The sequence below is a fragment of the Aquarana catesbeiana genome, linkage group LG01, assembly GCF_042186555.1.
Source record: "Aquarana catesbeiana isolate 2022-GZ linkage group LG01, ASM4218655v1, whole genome shotgun sequence".
NCBI lineage: Eukaryota > Metazoa > Chordata > Amphibia > Anura > Ranidae > Aquarana > Aquarana catesbeiana.
Window position 1 is genome coordinate 980,949,067 of NC_133324.1, and position 20,897 is coordinate 980,969,963.

General features: G+C 44.8%; 1 protein-coding gene across 1 annotated transcript in view; it reads left to right on the plus strand.

The window, feature by feature from the left end:
- LOC141129031 (uncharacterized) overlaps positions 1–20,897 on the plus strand; it is a 78,415-nt gene that overhangs the window by 19,117 nt on the left and 38,401 nt on the right. Inside the window, exons 3-4 of the mRNA XM_073616761.1 lie at positions 4,450–4,487; positions 8,910–9,057. Of these exons, the coding sequence (XP_073472862.1) occupies positions 4,450–4,487; positions 8,910–9,057 (186 nt within the window). The remainder of the gene's footprint in view (positions 1–4,449; positions 4,488–8,909; positions 9,058–20,897) is intronic.

Consider the following 20,897-nt stretch of genomic DNA (forward strand, 5'->3'; position numbering starts at 1 on the left):
TCAGCAAAGCAACAGAGAGAATCTGCTGAGCATCGCAAGTTTACTATTCTTTCCTGAACTTCTTGTAATCATGGAGAAGGTTCCACGTCGTCCAGAAGTATAAAACTCACATTGGTTTGTGATTTTCTACATTATAATAGGTCCATAGAATGTGTGATAACTGAACATAGCTAGGCTGTTTATTTATTTGTATTGAAGATTAATGATCATTTAAGTGTTTTAAGCAATGTGGCTTATGTGGTCATTTAAGGTTTTCTTTTAACTTGATATATTTTATTTTTTCCACATTACATCATATAATGAAAATGGTCATTAACTGCTTCAGCCCCGGAAGATTTTACCCCCTTCCTGACCAGAGCACATTTTGTGATTCGGCGCTGCGTCGCTTTAACTGATAATTGCGAGGTCATGCGACGTGGCTCTCAAACAAAATTGATGTCTTTTTTTCCCCACAAATAGAGATTTCTTTTGGTGGTATTTGATCACCTCTGCGGTTTTTATTTTTTGCCCTATAAACAAAATAAGAGCAACAATTTTGAAAAAAACGCATTATTTTTTAGATTTTGCTATAATAAATATCCCCCAAAAATATATAAAAGAAACATTTTTTTTCCCCAGTTTAGGTCGATACGTATTCTTCTACATATTTTTTTTTTTTTAAAAATCGCAATAAGCGTTTATTGATTCGTTTGCGCAAAAGTTATAGCGTTTACAAAATACGGGATAGTTTTATGGCATTTTTATTAATATTTTTTTTTTTTACTAGTAATGGCGGCGATCAGCGATTTTTATTGTGACTGCGACATTATGGCGGACACGATGGACATTTTTGACACATTTTTGGGACCATTGTCATTTATACAAACAATTAAAAATGCACTGATTACTGTGTAAATGACACTGGCAGTGAAGAGGTTAACCACTAGGGGGCGGGGAGGGGTTAGGTATGTCCTAGGGGAGTGATTACTGACTGTAGGGGGGAGGGGCTAGCTGTGACATGTCACTGATCTCTGCTCTGATGACAGGGAGCAGAGATCTGACACTTGTCACTAGGCAGAACGGGGAGATCCTGTTTACATCAGAATCTCCCCGTTCATAAAAGGTGTAATGGTGCCCCGCGCAGTGGAAATATAGAGAAGTTATTTGCGGTGAGCTGCAGATAGACCAGAACTGCCCCCCCCCCCAGTATGCAATCACCACATGAGGTGGAAAAAGCTGGATTGAAAAGTAAAAGTATGGGTGTGGCGCTGCTCCTTTTTGTATCCTACGTGATTTGTGGTGTCTTGCTATATGCACCTCTATTTAAGTGAATGATGATCGCGGTTCAGAGAAAAAATGCAAAAACTCTAACGTGATAAGGGATAAAGAAGAATAAAAATAAAGGTGTAAATATGAGGTCAGGCCACGTCACATAGACTTGTGGCTATTCTGACACGTGACACAATATAGGATAGATAAAGTGCTTATGTGGTTTCTCAACCTTCTCTGAACCGCGATCATCATTCACTTAAATAGAGGTGCATATAGCAAGACACCACAAATCACGTAGGATACAAAAAGGAGCAGCGCCACACCCATACTTTTACTTTTCATCTCCCCGTTCGTCCTCTCCGTGAGCTGATCGCGCTTATCCCCGCGGCGATCGAGTCTGCCGGACCCACAACCCGATTCACGGAGCTCCCGGCCAGCGCGTGCACGCAATGGCACGGCGGGGAATTCAAATGGAGGTACAAGGTACGCCCATTTGCCCAGCCGTGCCATTCTGCCGACGTACATCGGCGTGTGCCGGTCGGGAACCGGTTAATATTTGTAGGGGAAGTGGTGGTGTGTGTCTATCTCTAATCTAATGGCAGCTTAGACTTGTCCTTACCTAAGATTTATGAAAACTGAGCAATCAGATTGTATAGTGTATGACTAGATTTACACACCTAATTGTTAGGATATAAGAATTTCAGACTAATGGCCTGAAAAGGATGGAGTGCTGGGCATAGGTTTTACATACATTTTATAGAATATTTATATTATATATAATATATATTAGTGGGACCCCGTGCTACTTGAAAGATTGCTGGCTTACACCAGATTTTGGAGAGACGGGCCCTCTGATTGGACAGCTGTGTGTTGGGCTATTTAGTTGTGACCTGACTATGGCTCAGGACCCCACAGACAGGAAGTCTGTACATTGGAGTCAGGGGGACTCTCATTCCTCTGCAGGAGTCAGAGGCTGCATGGGGTGAAGTCAGAGCATTGCATGTCTGCAGGAGGCAGATGTACTTTGTGACAGAGCAGCAAGGCGCTGATCAGGAATAAGCTAGGAGAGAACTTCACTCTAGGAAACTCTTTTGTTCTAAGGAGCAGACCTAAGGCCTAGGCTACAGGCCTGAAGCAGCCGGCAATAACCTAAGCCAGGAGGCTGAAGCATTTGGAGTCTGTAAGATCCAGTAATGGTGGAACCCCCTGCGTGGGATACTCATGTCTTTGTGAACCCTTTTATTAAATAAAATTGGGCTACCACCCCCTTATAATACAGGTTTGGACCGGCGTACTCACTGGAAACGCACCTATCACTTGAGTCTGATCACCCCAATCTTACATATGGTGGAGGTTTGGATGTTGGGTAGAGTTGGAAGACTTCCAGATCCTCACATACCAAAACCGGTGAGTAGAAAGAAAGTGTTTTGCAGCAATGCTGTGAGGAGCGGCTCATGTGAACCAGTGGAGTCTGCATGTGAAAGTCTGCTGCTTGCAAGTCTTAAAGAGACAGTACACCAAATTTTCCTGTGTTTATTAGGAACTGTGTTAAATATTGTGGGCCTGACTGCAGAGATGGGGCGGTCAAAATGCAAAAAGGAAGCAATGGGGGTTATTTATGAAAGGCAAATCCACTTTGCACTACAAGTGCCTTCTATGTTGTCTTCTGAACATGTTGAAGACTTTTTGGATGAATTTGCGATGATTGCTTCCTACCAAGGGTGGTCCAGATACCGCTAGGCTGAATTGGTGCAACCTTTTCTGACACAAGAGTACCAAGGGGTGAACCGCTTGATGGGTTATGAGTGAGATGACTCCGATAATTATCTAGAAGACATCCAGTCTATGGAAAAGTTCTGCAGGGAGAATGTAGTCTCCCATAGCAACCGAAGAAAGTCCATTTGCAGAAAGGAGGAGCTACAGCGGAGATGTGGCTCAAATTCTGAGTGAAGAGGTTCAGGTAAAAGTGTCTGTTGTTGCCCCTGAAAATGTGAGAAAATGTTGTTCAGCCTGCAGGGGGTGATGGAGAGCACAAGAAACCAGTGGTTTCAAGTTATGGCTGCTTGTGTGAAGTGGTCAGCCCAGAGAAGAGGGCACCGTATCCAGCATCCTGCAAGGGGTGTGACAATGTGTGTGGGTCTGCTGTTACCCCTGGCAACAGGAAACCTGTTTGGCCTGCAGGGAATGTTGGAAAATCCAAGAAAGATGCAATGTTGCCCCGTGTCCATGAGGGGGCATTAGAGAGCACAGCAAAGAAGGGACAACGCCCTCAATGGAAGCTTTCCACACCTGACAACTGGATTGGTAAGACTGTTACTGCCGGTTCACACAGGGGCAACACGACTTGCAGGCCGACTCACGACTTGCAAAATGACTTCTGTATAGAAGTCAATGCAAGTTGCCTGAAGTCGCCCCAAAAATAGTACAGGAAATTTGCGTCGCTCCTATTAGACCGGTTCCATAATACAGAACGGAACACGACTTGTGAGGCGGCTAAGTCGCCCCGTGTGAACCGGGGCTTACAAATGTGATAGAGAGAGAGACGGGTCCTGGGACTATTCCCTGTGAAGTGGGAGGAAGTCCAGTGAGAAAATCTGCTTTTCAGAGACTTGATGAAAATGAATACCCTGTGTAGTAGCAAAGCCCAGTTTAAATCTGAACCTGCAGCAAGCTTGAGGACTGATAAGGACTTGTCTCCATGCAATGCTCTTTGTAGCAGAGAGACAAGGGTTAAAGATAAACCTAATGATGTGGTATGTACTAACAATTCTGAAAATGGTGATCCATTTCCGTCTATGTTGGGGTTTAAAAGGGGAAAATGGTTCTGTGCAAAGGACAGGACTGATTCAGCAGAGTGCTGAAGTATATATGTCAGGGGTGTAGTTTCTGTATTACTCTGAGATTCATTCAGAGGATCCTGATTGGCCCCCGATTTGCTATTCTCATTTATTATGGCTTTTGTCATCTTATTAGAATCTGTTCCTTGTTTGGACAGATTTCCTTAAACCCCTTTTTCTGATCCTTCTGAGTTTTTTAACTTTTTTTTTTTTATTGAAACCCTCTGCCGGCATCTCCTCATTGTCTCTCAGTGATTTCTCCATTTCGGCCTCCGGTTCCCTCCTCCTCCTTTCCGGGTCATAATCTGTTATTGATAAATAAATAAATTCCTTTTTTATAAAACTATATTTATCTTTTCAGATGGCTTTTACAGATATAAAGGGTAAGCAGATAAAAGAGTAATTAGCAGCCATATGTAACAATCAGGAACAGTTTCATCAGTCGGCAACAATTCAGCGACTTAACAATAATTCGATAGTTTTGCAGTAATTGTATTGATCGTCTATTGGCAGAATATCAATAACTGTAATGATTTAGCAATTAAAGTCGTTGTAAACCCTTTATAACAACTTTAAACTACAGGCAAGTCTATAATTAGGCTTTCCTGGAGCTGCACTGGATATCTCCTATACCTGCACGATTTAGGAGATATCCCTGTATTTGCCGACGTCATGCGGCACATGAGCGCTTAAGCCAACTGAAGCAATGGCACAAATGTGCCGTTGTACTGTGCTGTTCACGACGGCTCCCGCACGGGAGTGATGACATTGCGGCTCCGGCCAATCACAGCGTCGGAGCCATGATACCCGGATGCAAGCCCCGGGCGACATGTTGGCTTCCTGAGGGGGAGATGAGGACGGCTGCGGGGGCTTCGTTCTCGGGTAAGTAATTCATAATGAGCTAGTATGCTATGCTATGAGTGTGTTTATATTTGTTTTTTTTTTTTGCAGGTGGGATTACTTCCTCTTTAACTTGCAGTAACAGTTCATTAATTAACAGCAACTATACCGATCATCTGATGACATAAATTCTGCTCTTTATCAATGAAAGGCTCAGGTGCGGATGTGAGGTGAGCTGAGTGGACGGTCATTTGCCGGCTCTGCGATGTGCGGCTTTCATTCAGAGGAGCTTTGATGCCGCTCCATTCCGAGGGGATTCCGGAACATCTTTACCCCGCCTGGCTTAGGAGGATGTTGGCAGCGATGTCAGAAGTGACTAAGCTATTAAATGATTATTAGCTATCATTGTCTCCCCCCTGGTACCCCTCCACCATGACGGTTTACTTGTCTTATCAGCCGGGTCTCTGACTGCAAATCAACTGTTTTCTCATCAGCTCTTCATCATAGCTCATTTTCTGTTTGCTGTCTGATCACTGACTTCACTATCCCTCACCATCCCTCACCATTCCCATCATCCTCACCATCCTCACCATCCCTCACCATTCCCATCATCCTCACCATCCCATCATCCTCACCATCCCTCACCATCCCTCACCATCCCTCACCATCCTCATCATCCTCATCAGACGTCACCATTCTCACCATCCTCACCTCACTGTCTTACTTGATCCATTGACTTTGATGGCTGAAATTCCTGAACGGCTAAAACTTCTCCCTCAGTCTCTGGAGACTTAGAGATCATGGGAGACGAGAGGAACTTTGAAGGAGAGAGGGGAGAGGAATGGGGGGGCTGCGGGGGGGGGGGGGGGGTGATTTTAATATCTCCTGCCTTGCTCCGCTTTGCTTTATTACACTTCTCCACAGTAATGAGACCCACCACACAGACCTCATATAGACTCGTGTCAAAGAAGGTCCACCATTCAAACCTTCACAAACTTTCTTCCTTTGATAAGATCTCAGCTACTTGCTCTCCATATATTATTGAAGTGTTGCTGATTTCAGTCAAATACTAGAAGTTCTCTTAAGCTGGTGGAGCTGCTGCTGTGGGAAAACCATTTATGACTGAACTGCTGCTAAAGGTAAAAGAATCCTAATCGCTGTTCTCTGTTGGTGAGAGAAGAACTGCAGACTTGTCACCATTGATGGACTCTTCTAATCATCGGTAATAGACCCGGATGATAAGGATGGAGCCATATGAATGCTGTCAACTATTGAATTGTTGCTGCAAGATAATTGCTGAACTGCTGTTATCAGTTGATTGCTATAATTGTCGCTAATTATGGAACCCTTGCTGCAAGTCAGTCGCTGAATCACTAAAGTGTGAATTTGCTGCTATCAGATCGCTAGAATTGTTGCCAATCACTGAAAGGCCACTGCAAGTTACCTGCCAAATCACCACACCGGCTGGAATGCGGCTGTCAGATGAGCGTCAGAACTGCAGATAATTGATCAACTGTTGCTACCAGCTATCTGCTATAATCTCTGATAATTGAGATATATATATATATATAAGCAAGTTAAGCACTAAATTGATAAAGAGCAGAATGGTCAGCTTTACACACCTAGTTGTTGGCATATGAGAATTTCTAAAACAGAATTTTGGACTAATGGCCTGAAAAGGATGGAGTGCTGGCTTTTTTTATTTTGCAAGGTTTTAAACCATTTACCAATTTACCGTCTTCTCTCCTTTTCTATGTGTCTTTCCACTTTTCAGGGTAAGAAGATCTCCTCTTATGTGTCCCATTTTCTTTAAAGTGGAGACTTTCCTTTGCACTCACCTTAGAAGGGTTTGTATGAATGAGGCCCCTGATGAGGAAATCAAAGCCGCCATTTCTGGGGCTCGAGACAAACTATTCAAATCAGCCAAATGTTGTGCGGTCCCTTCCAGACAATTAGAGGAACAATTCAATCCAGAAATATTGGAAGACATTGCAAAGTTTTTGGAGGACAGAGGACTAACTGTAATAAACAAACCGAGCTTAACAAGGTATGTAAGGTCACCCTGTTTTGTCTTCATCTTACCACACCGGTTACAATCTAATTGGAATTGAGTAATGTCAGTGATGCACTTCTTCCTTTTTTTTATTTTTATTTCTGCAATAACCTCCAAATCAGGACAAGTTTCAGGGTGTACACCCTTCTTCAGGCAGTACTAATACACAAAGTTTTATCAGGGTGTTAATAAGACTCTCTCTGAAGATAAACTCAGATATATATATCAATGATAAGTAAGCTTTGATAGTTGGTGAGAAAAGGCAGAGAAAGATCGATGGGATGGGAGGAGGGGAGAGTCGGAGTTGAGAGGTCACAAAACTGTTGGATAAAGATGTAAAAAAACTGAGGCCTAAATTTAGTCCATTATTTGTTTTTGCAAATAGACTCATCATTCAAATATTTTACTTTCCTGGGTAGTTTTGAAGAGGTAAACCATTCATGTCTTTCATAGTGTGGTCTGGTTGTGAGAAATGTCCCACACACTAGAGCCGTGTTCCTCAACTCCAGTCCTTGAGGCCCCCCAACAGGTCATGTTTTCAGGCTCCCCATTATTTTGCACAGGTGATTTGATCAGTTTCCCTGTCTTAGTAATTACCACAACCGTTTCATCTGAGGGAAATCCTGAAAACACGACCGTTGGGGGCGCCTTGAGGACTGGAGTTGAGGAACACTGCACTAGACCACACTATGTAAGACATGAATGTGTTCTTCTTAAAGGTATTCTTCTGTACACAAAATATAATGGACTAAATGTGGACCGCAGTTTTCCAAATATTTATCCAGCAAATTTAAGTAACTGTAATAAGTATGACTCCCACCTCTGCGACTCTCCCCCTCCCCCACACCATTTCATTGCTCTCTTCCGGTCTTCTCTCACAACTCCCTGAGTTTTTGCTTTTACAATTGCTTTGTGTTTTATTTTTTTTAGAGATTCTTTACCAGTCTACTTGTGTATTAGTACTGTTTGGACCTTGAAGAAAGGGGTACACCCCAATAGCTGGCCCTAAAATTTTGGATGTTGGTGCAACTAAAGTATCATGGACAGAACTCCGTTTTTGTAATGTGCACAAATATGGCTACAATTACATCAATTGAATTGTATAATCTCCTTTAGATCTGCAAACTAGCTGTTTGAATAGTTGAAGGCTGTTTGTTTTAATAACCAAATCAATCTGTACAAAGACCCTTGCATAGAGGTTTCCTTTAATAAAATTGGCTAAAGTTTGTCCCTTCCAAGGAATAGAATGCAAAATTCCAAAACGTTTTGGCCCAGTCTTTTTCGGTAGTTTAGTTTTAGAGTTGGTCATTTTTTCATTTCATCGTTTTTCCAACATCATTTTCTTTTGAACCGTTCGTTCTCTCATGCTCCTATCTGATGTTCACTTGAGTTCTTTCTCTTGACCTCACTTAGACGTTTTACCACACTCTCCCTCTATCCAACATGGTGTTGATTAAACACATTAATAAAACTTTACTCAGGTTCTTAAATTATTCCCCCCCCCCCCAAGAGTCCAAATGGAACATTCATCGGCAACCTCAAGACCTCAGGTTAATACAGCAGTCACACCATATGTGCCAAATCATGAAGATCCAGGGAGAGTTCAGGAACCATCTGTAGAAGACTCCACAACATTGCAATGTTTAAATAATGAAGACTCGTACAACCTCATCCCCATAAGGGACTTATTGTCTGAAGGACAGTCAAGGACTGCCATGGTTTCACCATGTGTGTCTGAAGAAGCTTCCGGTTCCTCACAATGCACATGGCCCACAGTGGAGAAAATAGTGCAGGAAGAAGAGGATACAGGAGATGATATACCAGAGGTTTATGGGGTTTCATTGTAACTATAAAATTTTGTTTACAATTTTATCTGCATCAATTCAAACTCTCCATTCTTCTGCATTTCTAATGTTTTTCTAATAAAGGATTCAGTATACAAACTGGACCTCGAAGACACGATTACACATGAGAAAAGGAGGACTCTATGAAAGGCATTCTTTGAAAGCACCAATGCTCAAGGAGTTTGCAACATATTTGCATGAAACTTTGGAGATGGAGAACTATAAACAGGAGGTATGAAACCAGTACTCTACTAGATTTGGTTACCAAAATGTTAATGGATCAAAATAAAAACATTTAGCCTAGGTTCAGACTAGTGCGATGCTGGAACCAGCGCCGGTTCCCACATCTCTCCCGCAGGCAGGTCACACCGCCCTCTGCCAACCGCTGTGGGTGTCATTACAATGTTAATGACACCCCCAGAATGGTTCACAGATTGCAGTGCGAACTTTGAACTCACACAGGAATCGGACTGCTGAGAACACCCATGTGATCCGATTCCAGTGCGGGGAAAACACAAGTCCCTGCGCCATTTTCTGTGTAAATCCAATGCATACAGTTAATGCATGCGAATACAACTGTATGGCTGAACTCGCATTGCTCAGACATCGCATGTGATCGGCACCTACGGTGCGGGTACGAATTGCATGCGATGTCTGAGATCACACTAGTCTGAACCTAGGCTTAAATGCTGAAGAGGTCTTTCTAGGGGAGTGCCTTAGAGTGTGGCTCCACCTACTGGAGACAGAAAAACACGATGTTCACAAGCTCAGAACAGAAGCCCCTTTCCTTCAGGCATTTCTTGTGTAGGGTTTCTTTAGGACCCAGGGGTGAGTGAAGGCGGGGTCTGTTTGGGACGTCAGTTTACACATGGGGGTGTTACATAATGGACTGACCCAGTGGCCTTGCTTGAAATTCCAATGCTGCATCTGTCCAACGGTGTTCCGTCAGACTTAGCGACCCATCAAATGATGTAAGGAACATTCCGTCAGATGAATACTTACTGCACATTTGTAGCAGGTTTGATAATGTGACAGAACACCTGCAGTCACAAGGTGGCAGCGGACATTTTACTACACCCAGCTAAGTCTTGAATTTCAGTCATTTTAGCAATAAACTGAGTGGATATAAATGTAGTATGTTGAAATGTGTGATGCCGTTTTGAAAGAAGCTGGATGCCAGCAGTAGGAAGCTGGCAAAGGCCATGATGGTACACCCCACACTGGTCAGCACTAAACCTTTAGACTGAAAATATAACATGAAAACAGCATGGCAGATCTCAATATACTATATTGAGTCATATATGATCACTTTATTTGTTAAAGGACTGTGAAATTCAAGACGTAGCTGGGTGTAGCAAGATGTCCACTGTTGCTTTATGACTGCAGGTGTTCTTTCAGATTAGCAAACCTGCTCATGCACAGTAAGTATTCAGCTGAAGGAACGTCACTCCAATTACCTAATCTGACGGGTTGCTGATTCTGATGGCACACTGGCTCTACCACTGAGAATCGAGCAAACCCTGCCAATCGCTTGGTTCTCAGAGCTCCCTGAGCAGAGATCTGGTGACTGCCAGTCACTGCTCTCTGCTCTGCCCCCTCCTCACTCACTTTAGTGCTGGGCTGTGGAGGGGGCAGAGCAGCCGGCTCAGGTTCTCGGTGGCTTACTGGGAGCCTGAGCCGGGTGCTGGTCCAGGCATGTGGGCGGATCCTGACCATATGGTCATGACCCTTCCCGAGCATGGACTGGCTCTGTGATATCAGCTGACAGCGGACTTCAGCCCACTGAAAATGGTTCACAGGAGTGCAGAATGAACTGTGATCCACAGGAGAAGTACAGCCAAATGAGCTTTGGCTGTACTTCTCCTTGAATATGCCAGCCAGATTTTCCTCTAAACTTATCAATCTGCTTCTCTGTGCCAACACTGCAGTACACCCTTCATCCAATTTATAATCCATTATGTTTTGTTTTCCCCCTAGGTTGAGGATGTGGCCAGATTCTTATAGTTTATGAATCTAAAACGTGTAAACCTACATTTTGTGAAGGACATAGGAAAAGTAAATACATTTAACTCTTTGAAACGTCCCCTTAAGAACCGGAAAAGTGGCTACTTGAAGCACGTGAGGCGCTTTGTAACCTATCAGGTAAAGGGAACTAATCTCTCTGTGAAAGATCCTGAACTTTTTCAACAATGTACATTTTTTATGAACATCACCGACGATATACAAAATAGGATAATGAAGCTCGTATCTCGTGAGAATGTCGGTAAAAGGTCATCTAATCTTTGGTTGTGCCGATTATTCTGACATTTCTTAGAACTTCCTGCAATGCTGTACCCTTCACATCAATTACAGGTTTGAAACCTTGATGACTGCCTCCAAAACTCCAACCGAATGCCGCTGGAGGTAGCAAAGGAGACCTTTCTGGAAGCTAATCGGGAAAGACCAAAATAAATAGAATTTGGAAGTGAGCACCAAGTGTGATATTATATATTACCTGGAAGCAGTTCTGGTGCTTAAGCATCTTCAGAGATCAGGGGTGGTTAATAACATGACAGTAAGTAAAAAATGCTACATAGTAGGTAAGGCTGAATAAAGACAAAAGGCCATCCAGGTTAACCTGCACATGTGTCAGTGTCTATATTTCCCATATCCCTGTATGTTGTGTTCTTTAAGATGCACATCCAAGAGTCTCATAAAAATATCCATACTCCCCGCAGCCACCACTAATTGTGGAAGAGATCCACATCCTCACTGCCCTGACAGTGAAAAAAAAACCTGCACAGTTTAAGGTTAAACCGCTTCACCTCCAATCTCATTGTGTGTCCTCTTACACTTCCTGAGACTGAATTGTTTTTCTATATGCTGGGATCACCATTGAGGTCTTTGTAAATCGCTATCATATCTCTTCTCAAGCGTTTTCTCCAGCAAGAAAAGATTTTGGGTTTGCAGTTGTTTCTCGTAATCGAGGTCCTCCAGTCCCCTTATTAGTTTTGTTGCCCTTCTTTGGACTCTCTCCAGTTCCAGCACATCCTTCCTGAGGACTGGTGACCAGAACTGGACAGAATACTCCACATGTGGCCTAATGAGAGTTTTATTAAGTGGCGGGATTATAGTTTTTATCCCTGGAGTATATAATTTTTTTTTTTTTTTCTGCCAGCTTTGGTAGCTGCAGCTTGGCATTGCATGCTATTGCTCAATCTATCTTCTACTGGGACCACCAGATCTTTCTCCATCCTTGATTCCCCCTAGGGAGTAGTTTGCATTTGTTTTTTGCCCCCCCCCCCCCCAAGTGCATTACTTTACATTTTTTTCCACATTAAACCTCATTTGCCATGTATTTGCCCACTCCGTTATTTTTTTCAGGTCTTTCTGTAAAATTTCTATATTCTGATAAGTTATTGTCCTGCTTATTTTTGTGTCATCCTCAAACTGAGATTGAGCTATTTATCCCATCCTCTATCATTTACGAATAAATAGAATAGAATTGGTCCCAAGACAGAACCTTGGGGCATCTCACTTACTTACCGCTCCAGACCAGTCTGAGTACACGTTATTTATCACCACCCTTTGGACACGCCACTGTAACCAATTTTTGACCTAAGAACAAACATTATGGTCCACGAAGAACAAACATAGTCCACGTCTTCAGACCTCAGCTTTTAGATTAAGCGCTTATGGGGAACTGTATTGAATGCCTTTGCAAAATCCAGATACACCAAATCCACAGGTCTTCCCCAGTCTAGATGGCAGCTCACTTCCTCCTAGAATGTTCACAGATTGGTCTGGCAAGAACAACATTCAGTAAACCCATGCTGCTGGTGATGACTACTTAAGATTTTTTCCTCAGTAAATTTTTGGATATAGTCCCTTATCATCCCTTCCAATAATTTACCAACGATTGATGTTAGACTAACTGGCCTATAGTTCCCAGAGATTTGTCTCTGTCCTTTTTTGAATATTGGTACATTGACTTTTCTCCAATCAGCTGGTACCAATCCTATCCAAAGATTAGGGACAATGGTTTGGCTATAACCTAACTGAGTTCTCTGAGGACTCTCTGGTGTAAACCATCTGGTCCTGGTGATTTATTTGTATTAAGTTTATCTCGTCTTTCCTTCACTCTGGCCTCTGTTAGCCACAAGGGTACATCCTGTGATGTTTCACCAACACTACTTCCCCAGTCGGTATACCCCCTCCTTGTGCTGTGTAAAAACTGAGGAGAAGGCATTTAGTACAATCTCTGGGTCATCCGTAACCATCCTCCCTTCCTCATCCTTTATTTGGGCAATATGCTCCGATTTTACATTTTTACTGTTAATCTATCTAAAAAAATTCCTTTGGATTTTTTTGTGTCTCTCGTAATCCTTTTTTTGCCACATTTATTGCATTCTTGCACTTCCTTATTGCATTCCTTATAGTGTTTGTATGGTGACAATGACCCATCCCCTTTATATTGTTTAAAGACTTTTTTTTTTCTCTTTTAATGAGGCTTTTTACATTATAGTTTAGCCATCCTGGTTTAACCTTCACTCTTCTATATTGAATGCACTGTGTGATACCTTTTTGTTTTATAGGCTCCTAAAACATTCCCATGTTTCTTCCATGTTCAATGTTCCCAGGATTTGGTCCCGATTAATGTCATGTAGTAAAGAGCACAGTTTTGCTCGTTTGAAATTTAGTGTTCTTCTGCTACCCTCGTGAATACTTTTTCTATGTTTTACATGAAATGAGATTGTCCTACGATCGCTAGATCCCAAAATGTAAGAAATTGTGACTGCAGAAGATGTCTCTGCGTGTTTTATCTTTATTTTGTACTCCTAGGTTTACGAGAGGGAGAAGCGAGTGCACCACAGATACGTCACTTCCGAAAACACGGCCTCTTATCCAATCATTGGGGTTCAGCTACATAAGACGGCCACAAACCAAGTAGAAGCATTTGCTTTGGAGGAAGAAGAGGAAATGGTAATATGCTAAAGAACAGGGTTTGGAGAGATGGAAAATAAAGTTGGAGTGCTGATGATTTTTTTTTTTTTTTTCAGTGGTTCAAAGTATACTTTGAGCAGGTAAGGCCAACCTTGCTGAAAGAAGACTCTCAGAAGAAGCAATTATTTTTGTCAACGTCTGGGCACAGCATTTACAATGTGTCACATGACCTACGGAGATATCACGGGAGGTAATTTAAGGGTTAAACTATAAAATTATCTGTGCCAAAAAACAAAACATGCAAGTCCCTGCTATTCAGGGCTTCTTTGGAGGGTGTTTGCCCCTCCCTCTTCCCAACTATATTAGGTGAGGTTGAAAGACACAAGTCCAACCTATGTGTGTGATTATATGTCAGTATTACATTGTATATCCCTGTATGTTGTGATCATTCAGTTGCTTATCTAAGTTTGTGTTTTCTGTTTTTTTTTTTTATTTTCTTTTGAAACTATCGATGCCTCCACTGAAACCACCGCCTGTGGAAGGGAATTCCACATCCTATCCATTCTTACAGTAATGAACCATCTTGACAGTTTATTGTTAAATGTCTTTTTTTCTAATTTTAATGAGTGTCTTCTTAAACTCCCTTCCGTGGAAGAAAAGTTTTATCCCTATTGTGGGGTCACCAGTCTGGTATTTATATATTGTGGGGTCACCAGTCCGGTATTTGTATATTGTGGCGTCACCAGTCCGGTATTTGTATATTGTGGGGTCACCAGTCCGGTATTTATATATTGTGGGGTCACCAGTCCGGTATTTATATATTGTGGGGTCACCAGTACAGTATTTGTAAATTGAAATCATATCCCCTCTCAAGTGTCTCTTCTCCAGAGAGAATAAGTTCAGAGCTCACAACCTTTCCTCATAACTAAGATCCTCCAGACCCTTTATTAGCTTTGTTGCCCTTCTTTGTACTCGCTCCATTTCCAGTACATCCCTCCTGAGGACTGGTGCCCAGAACTGGACAGCATACTCCAGGTGCGGCCGGACCAGAGTCTTGTAGAGCGGGAGAATTATCGTTTTATCTCTGGAGTTGATCCCCTTTTTAATGCCAATATTCTGTTTGCTTTGTTAGCAGCAGCTTGGCATTGCATGTCATTGCTGAGCCTATCATCTACTAGGACCCCCAGGCCCTTTTCCATCCTAGATTCCCCCAGAGGTTCTCCCCCAGTGTATAGATTACATTCAGATTTTTGGCACCCAAATTCATTATTTTACATTTTTCTACATTGAACCTCATTTGCCATGTAGTCGCCCCTCCCCCATTATTTGTTCAGATCTTCTTGCAAGGTTTCCACATCCTGCGGAGAAGTTATTGCCCTGCTTAGCTTAGTATTGTCCCCAATCTCTACAGATCACAGCTATAATAGATCTCCTTTCTTTCCATTGACTCGCATATGAACTATATATGAAATCTTCTCATCTAATTGGATTTGACACGAGCACTGCTGCAATATTTTAAAGGACTATATGGTTTAGAGGTTTTTAGTATTACATTTACATTCCATAGATTTTGTATCAGTAAAGATCTGACTGGGGATGAAATTCTTCCCACTCTATCCAAAGCAAAATAAATGGTCTGACATACAGCTCCCCCTCCCCCAATTCATTCTTCACTTTAGGTTTCAGCTACCAAATATAAGCCACACAATCCGTAGAATATGTGAGACACGGACAATACAAGAATATTCCGACTAGAAAAAGAACCAGATGGTGAACGTTGTGCTGGAAAACGATATGTGAAAAAGAAAAAAAGGAAAAAATTGAAATGAATGAAATAAATAAAGCTGCCAGCACCAAAAAGCTCTATATACAAACTCAGATCTGTGAAAACATAGGGGTGGGGGCAGCACTAATAACAATGTGAAAAAAACACAAACATTAGAAGTTTGTGTCAAATATTCAGAAGTGGTGAAAAAACCTGAGATAATGAAAAGGGAAAACTAAAGCAGAGTCCCAATATAAAATGTGAAAACTTTTTTTTTTTTGGTATGATGTTCCATAAATAGTGACCTGATTGAAGAATATGAACTCTATAAATGGCAAATAACATACACAAGTACCAAATATTATATGAAATAGTCCAAAAAGTAATAAAATGGTGAAATCCACAAAGAAAGTAGAAATGAATGAAAAGAGAAATGAGTGAAAAATGAGATAAACCTTCCAGTGAGATGAAGAGAATGTTAGGAATGGTGAAAGAAATGTCTAGAAATGATTGAATCTTCAGCAAAGTGCCAATTGTAATAGAGAGGGATTGAGAAGACACACATGAGGGATGAAGATATATTCGAGGTGTGAAGAAGAATTCTTCCTCCAAACAGACTTTGTACATCCAGAGTGACTATGTGATCTCCTCACCCGGAGAAACCATCACAACATCCATCTCACCCAGATCAGGGAATTCCCTCTCCCAAAATCCTGATAGTGGATGTCCCCAAATCCTGGATCCTTATCACTCCATCCACAAACATTGTATCCATAGTGCTGTATAGAAAAGAATCAATAAATGGCACTGATGACATGGAGCTGATAAACGTTGGATGTATCAATACATAATATAGCGGCGTCTCCTGTATTCCTCTATCTAATGTCATTTCACTTCCCTCTTCTGCTTCCTTCAGCTCCTCGGACACTGCGCTGGGCGGCTTCCACACCGGGGGGGCTTCATATTCTTCAATCAGGTCACTATTTATGGAGTTTTGGCTGAACTGGTACAGTTGGTGACCGCGATATTGTGTCAATCTCGCCGCACTTCTCGGCAAGATTTGACACCTACGAGCCCCGTCGCAGGAGCCAGCGCCGAGATGGCTCGCTCATCGGGAAAGGAAAACTTTGTCTTCCTTCCGCGATGAGTGACAGGCAGTGCTGACAGCTGTCTGGTATGAATCCTGAGGCGGGAACACCGCGCCAAATTTTAAATGAAAAAACCGGCGTGGGTTCCCCCCTCGGGGGCATACCAGGCCCTTGGGTCTGGCATGGATTGTAAGGGGAACCCCCTATGCCGAAAAATCGGCGTGGGGGTCCCCCCCAAATCCATACCAGACCCTTATGCGAGCACGCAGCCCGGCCGGCGAGGAAAGGGGGTGGGGACGAGCGAGCGCCCCCCCCCCTCCTGAGCCGTACCAGGCCGCATGCCCTCAACATGGGGGGGTGGGTGCCTTGGGGGAGGGGGGCGCCCCCCACCCCAAAGCACCTTGTCCCCATGTTGATGAGGACAAGGGCCTCTTCCCGACAACCCTGGCCGTTGGTTGTCGGGGTCTGCGGGCGGGGGGCTTATCGGAATCCGGGAGCCCCCCTTAATAAGGGGGCCCCCAGATACCGGCCCCCCACCCTGTGTGAATGAGTTTGGGGTACATGGTACCCCTACCCATTCACCTAGGGGAAAGTGTCAATAGAAAAAAAACACACTACACAGGTTTTAAGAGTCATTTATTAGTCAGCTCCGGGGGTCTTCTTCCGACTTCGGGGGTCTCCTTCCGACTTCTCCCGGTGTTCGGCCTCTTCTCCCGGGCCCCGCCGCTATCTTCTTCCAGCTCTATTGCCAGCGAGGGGCCCGGTCTGCTGCCGCTGTCTCGCCGCCGCTGTCCCGGTGTTCGGCCTCTTCTCCCGGGCCCCGCCGCTATCTTCTTCCAGCTCTATTGCCAGCGAGGGGCCCGGTCTGCTGCCGCTGTCTTGTCGCCGCTGTCTCTCCGCCGCTGTCTCTCCGCTTCTTCTCTTCTTTTCTTCTTCCCCGATGTTGACACGACGCTCTCTCCGGCTCGAATGCTGTGTGCGAGCTGCGGAGCCATTTATATAGGCGGTAACCCCACCCCTTTACGACGTCATGGTCCCAGCATGCGCAGGGACTCTGGGGCCACGCCCCCTTATGACGCCAGAGTCCCTGCGCATGCTGGGACCATGACGTCGTAAGGGGGTGGGGTTACCGCCTATATAAATGGCTCCGCAGCTCGCACACAGCATTCGAGCCGGAGAGAGCGTCGTGTCAACATCGGGGAAGAAGAAAAGAAGAGAAGAAGCGGAGAGACAGCGGCGGCGAGACAGCGGCGACAAGACAGCGGCAGCAGACCAGGCCCCTCGCTGGCAATAGAGCTGGAAGAAGATAGCGGCGGGGCCCGGGAGAAGAGGCCGAACACTGGGACAGCGGCGGCGAGACAGCGGCAGCAGACCGGGCCCCTCGCTGGCAATAGAGCTGGAAGAAGATAGCGGCGGGGCCCGGGAGAAGAGGCCGAACACCGGGAGAAGTCGGAAGGAGACCCCCGAAGTCGGAAGAAGACCCCCGGAGCTGACTAATAAATGACTCTTAAAACCTGTGTAGTGTGTTTTTTTTATATTGACCCTTTTCCCTAGGTGAATGGGTAGGGGTACCATGTACCCCAAACTTATTCACACAGGGTGGGGGGCCGGTATCTGGGGGCCCCCTTATTAAGGGGGGCTCCCGGATTCCGATAAGCCCCCCGCCCGCAGACCCCGACAACCAACGGCCAGGGTTGTCGGGAAGAGGCCCTTGTCCTCATCAACATGGGGACAAGGTGCTTTGGGGTGGGGGGGCGCAGGGCGCCCCCCTCCCCCAAGGCACCCACCCCCCCATGTTGAGGGCATGCGGCCTGGTACGGCTCAGGAGGGGGGGGGGCGCTCGCTCGTCCCCACCCCCTTTCCTCGCCGGCCGGGCTGCGTGCTCGGATAAGGGTCTGGTATGGATTTGGGGGGGACCCCCACGCCGATTTTTCGGCATAGGGGGTTCCCCTTACAATCCATGCCAGACCCAAGGGCCTGGTATGCCCCCGAGGGGGGAACCCACACCGGTTTTTTCATTTAGAATTTGGCGCGGTGTTCCCGCCTCAGGATTCATACCAGACAGCTGTCAGCACTGCCTGTCACTCATCGCGGAAGGAAGACAAAGTTTTCCTTTCCCGATGAGCGAGCCAGCGCGACATTCACAGTACCCTGTCGCCGAGAACCAGCGCGATGCTATCGCGCTGGAAACACAATCTCGCGGTCAGGTACTGTACCATTTCCATCCTGCAGCCGTGTGACCCGGGATAAAGGGGATATAATCTCCAATCATATGGTGTATATATTGTCATCACCACTTTTCACATGTGGCGGCTGCCATCTTTTTCTTCATGTTGTTTTCAGCCAGCGATGCCCCCTGGAGATCACATCTACCCGAGGTTGGGAACACTCACCTTACTGGATTAGGCAGCAATGCCATCCTAGCACAGGAAATGTTTTATGACTTTAGAGCGGGGGAAGGGAACCCTATAGAGGTGGTGATCTACCTGAAGAACATGGGAGAAGTCAGAAGATCACCGGGCACAGCGTCACCTCCTCACCCCCAATTCACACCTCTCATTGCCGCACTACTGTGTGCCCATCACGGGCATTACACGGCTATCATGGGTTTATATCAGAGGGGGAGGGGGTGACCTCCTCACCACCTGTCACACACACTGGGATCGCTTTTCAGAGGAGCAGCAATGCCTGCTGCACTTGTTATTGAGCTCTTAGTTGCCCCCTTAGAACTTGTTCACATATAAAGTTGGGGGGGAAACCCATGCGGTTGGGACATGATTTTACTGCCCCCCAATCCCGACTCTCTTTATCTGCTGAGGCAGCAGCCATAAAGGTGTAGACATGCCGCAGCAGGAATTACACCCCCTGTTGGTTTTGGTGGGGGCTTCCGCCTGACAATTGCTACCCATTCAAGTAAATGGGCCCACTACAAGGGGCGCCACACCTGCAGGGTGCAAGGGGTTAAATCAGGTGTTGAGAACACAAAACAATGCTGCCGGCCTTAACCCCTGGTTTGCTGTACTGCACAGAGTTGCAGGACACTTGCAGAGCGGTCACATTCACTTGAATGGGTCATGTTTGGTAGGTGCTACACCCACCAACCATGACGGGACATACAAGTCCTGCTGTGACTACAACATGTGTACACCCCTGGACACCGCAACTAAAGGAGTGTGGTTAGGGCAGGGGTGATACAAACACAGCTTAAGGTTTTACCACCCCCCCAAACTACAAATGTAAATGACCCCTTATTGTTCTGAGAACCCTATAAGGCTGCTTTCACACTGATGTGCTGCAGATTACCTGAACCCCAGGTGTATCTACAACTTTCCTTGGTGATCTGCACTTTGCCATAGACTACTATTATATCCTGCGGGTGAGTTGCACTTTTTGAAAGCTCATCAAATCTCCGGCATTCAGTAGATGAAATGTTCTTTCAGAAAGTGCTCCTAATCCACATAATAGAAGTGTATGGGTAAGGGCAGGAAAGGTGCAGGTCCCCTGTACTGGAGCGGCGGTGTGGGGTAAAGCACAGCACATGAGTGTGAAAGGCGTCTTCTACTATTATACTCGGTGTATTCCTTCACACTGACATGGAGATCTCTTCTTTCCTGCTGTTGGCACCACTCTGGAGGTCACTAGTGGGGGGGATAAGAGGTGGAGTCCAGTTGTTGTCACTCCACATGGGACAGGATCCGGCACTACAGAGGAAGGAGCAGCTTATGCGGCTCTTGCTCCAACTTTACAAGTAGTCCCTCTGCATTGCACTGGGTTTGATGGTCTGGGATGGGGGGAGGTCCAGCAAGCCCAGACCATGATCTACTAGTAACCTGTCTTGTGATCTACAGGTTGGTGACCCCCCACTTTAGATGACCTCTAGATCTCCTTCATAGAGGCGGAGGTGTTTGTTCAAAGAGCTGTGGATGAAGTTCTGTCTGATTATTATCAGATGACAAGATTTCTAGCAGTAATAGGTGGTCTATGTACATACAGACGCCATTGTTGGACTTTACAAACACATAAAATATTTTTGGATGCCCCCCCTATGTACTGCAAGAGAGAAAATCACTTTCATTGTTCTGGTTAGAAAAGAGAAGGATTTGTGCTTTTGGCATTTTTAGACTTGTCTAAGGCCCCATTGGGGTTCGGGGGGTTCCCCATTCTTTTCCTGCAATGAAGACATTCCAGAAACTGAGTGAAAATATCTAATAAAGCCGAGTTCTGCTAAAAAAATAATTACAAGTCAGGAGATACAAATACTGCAGCTGCTGACTTTTAATAATTGGACACTTACCT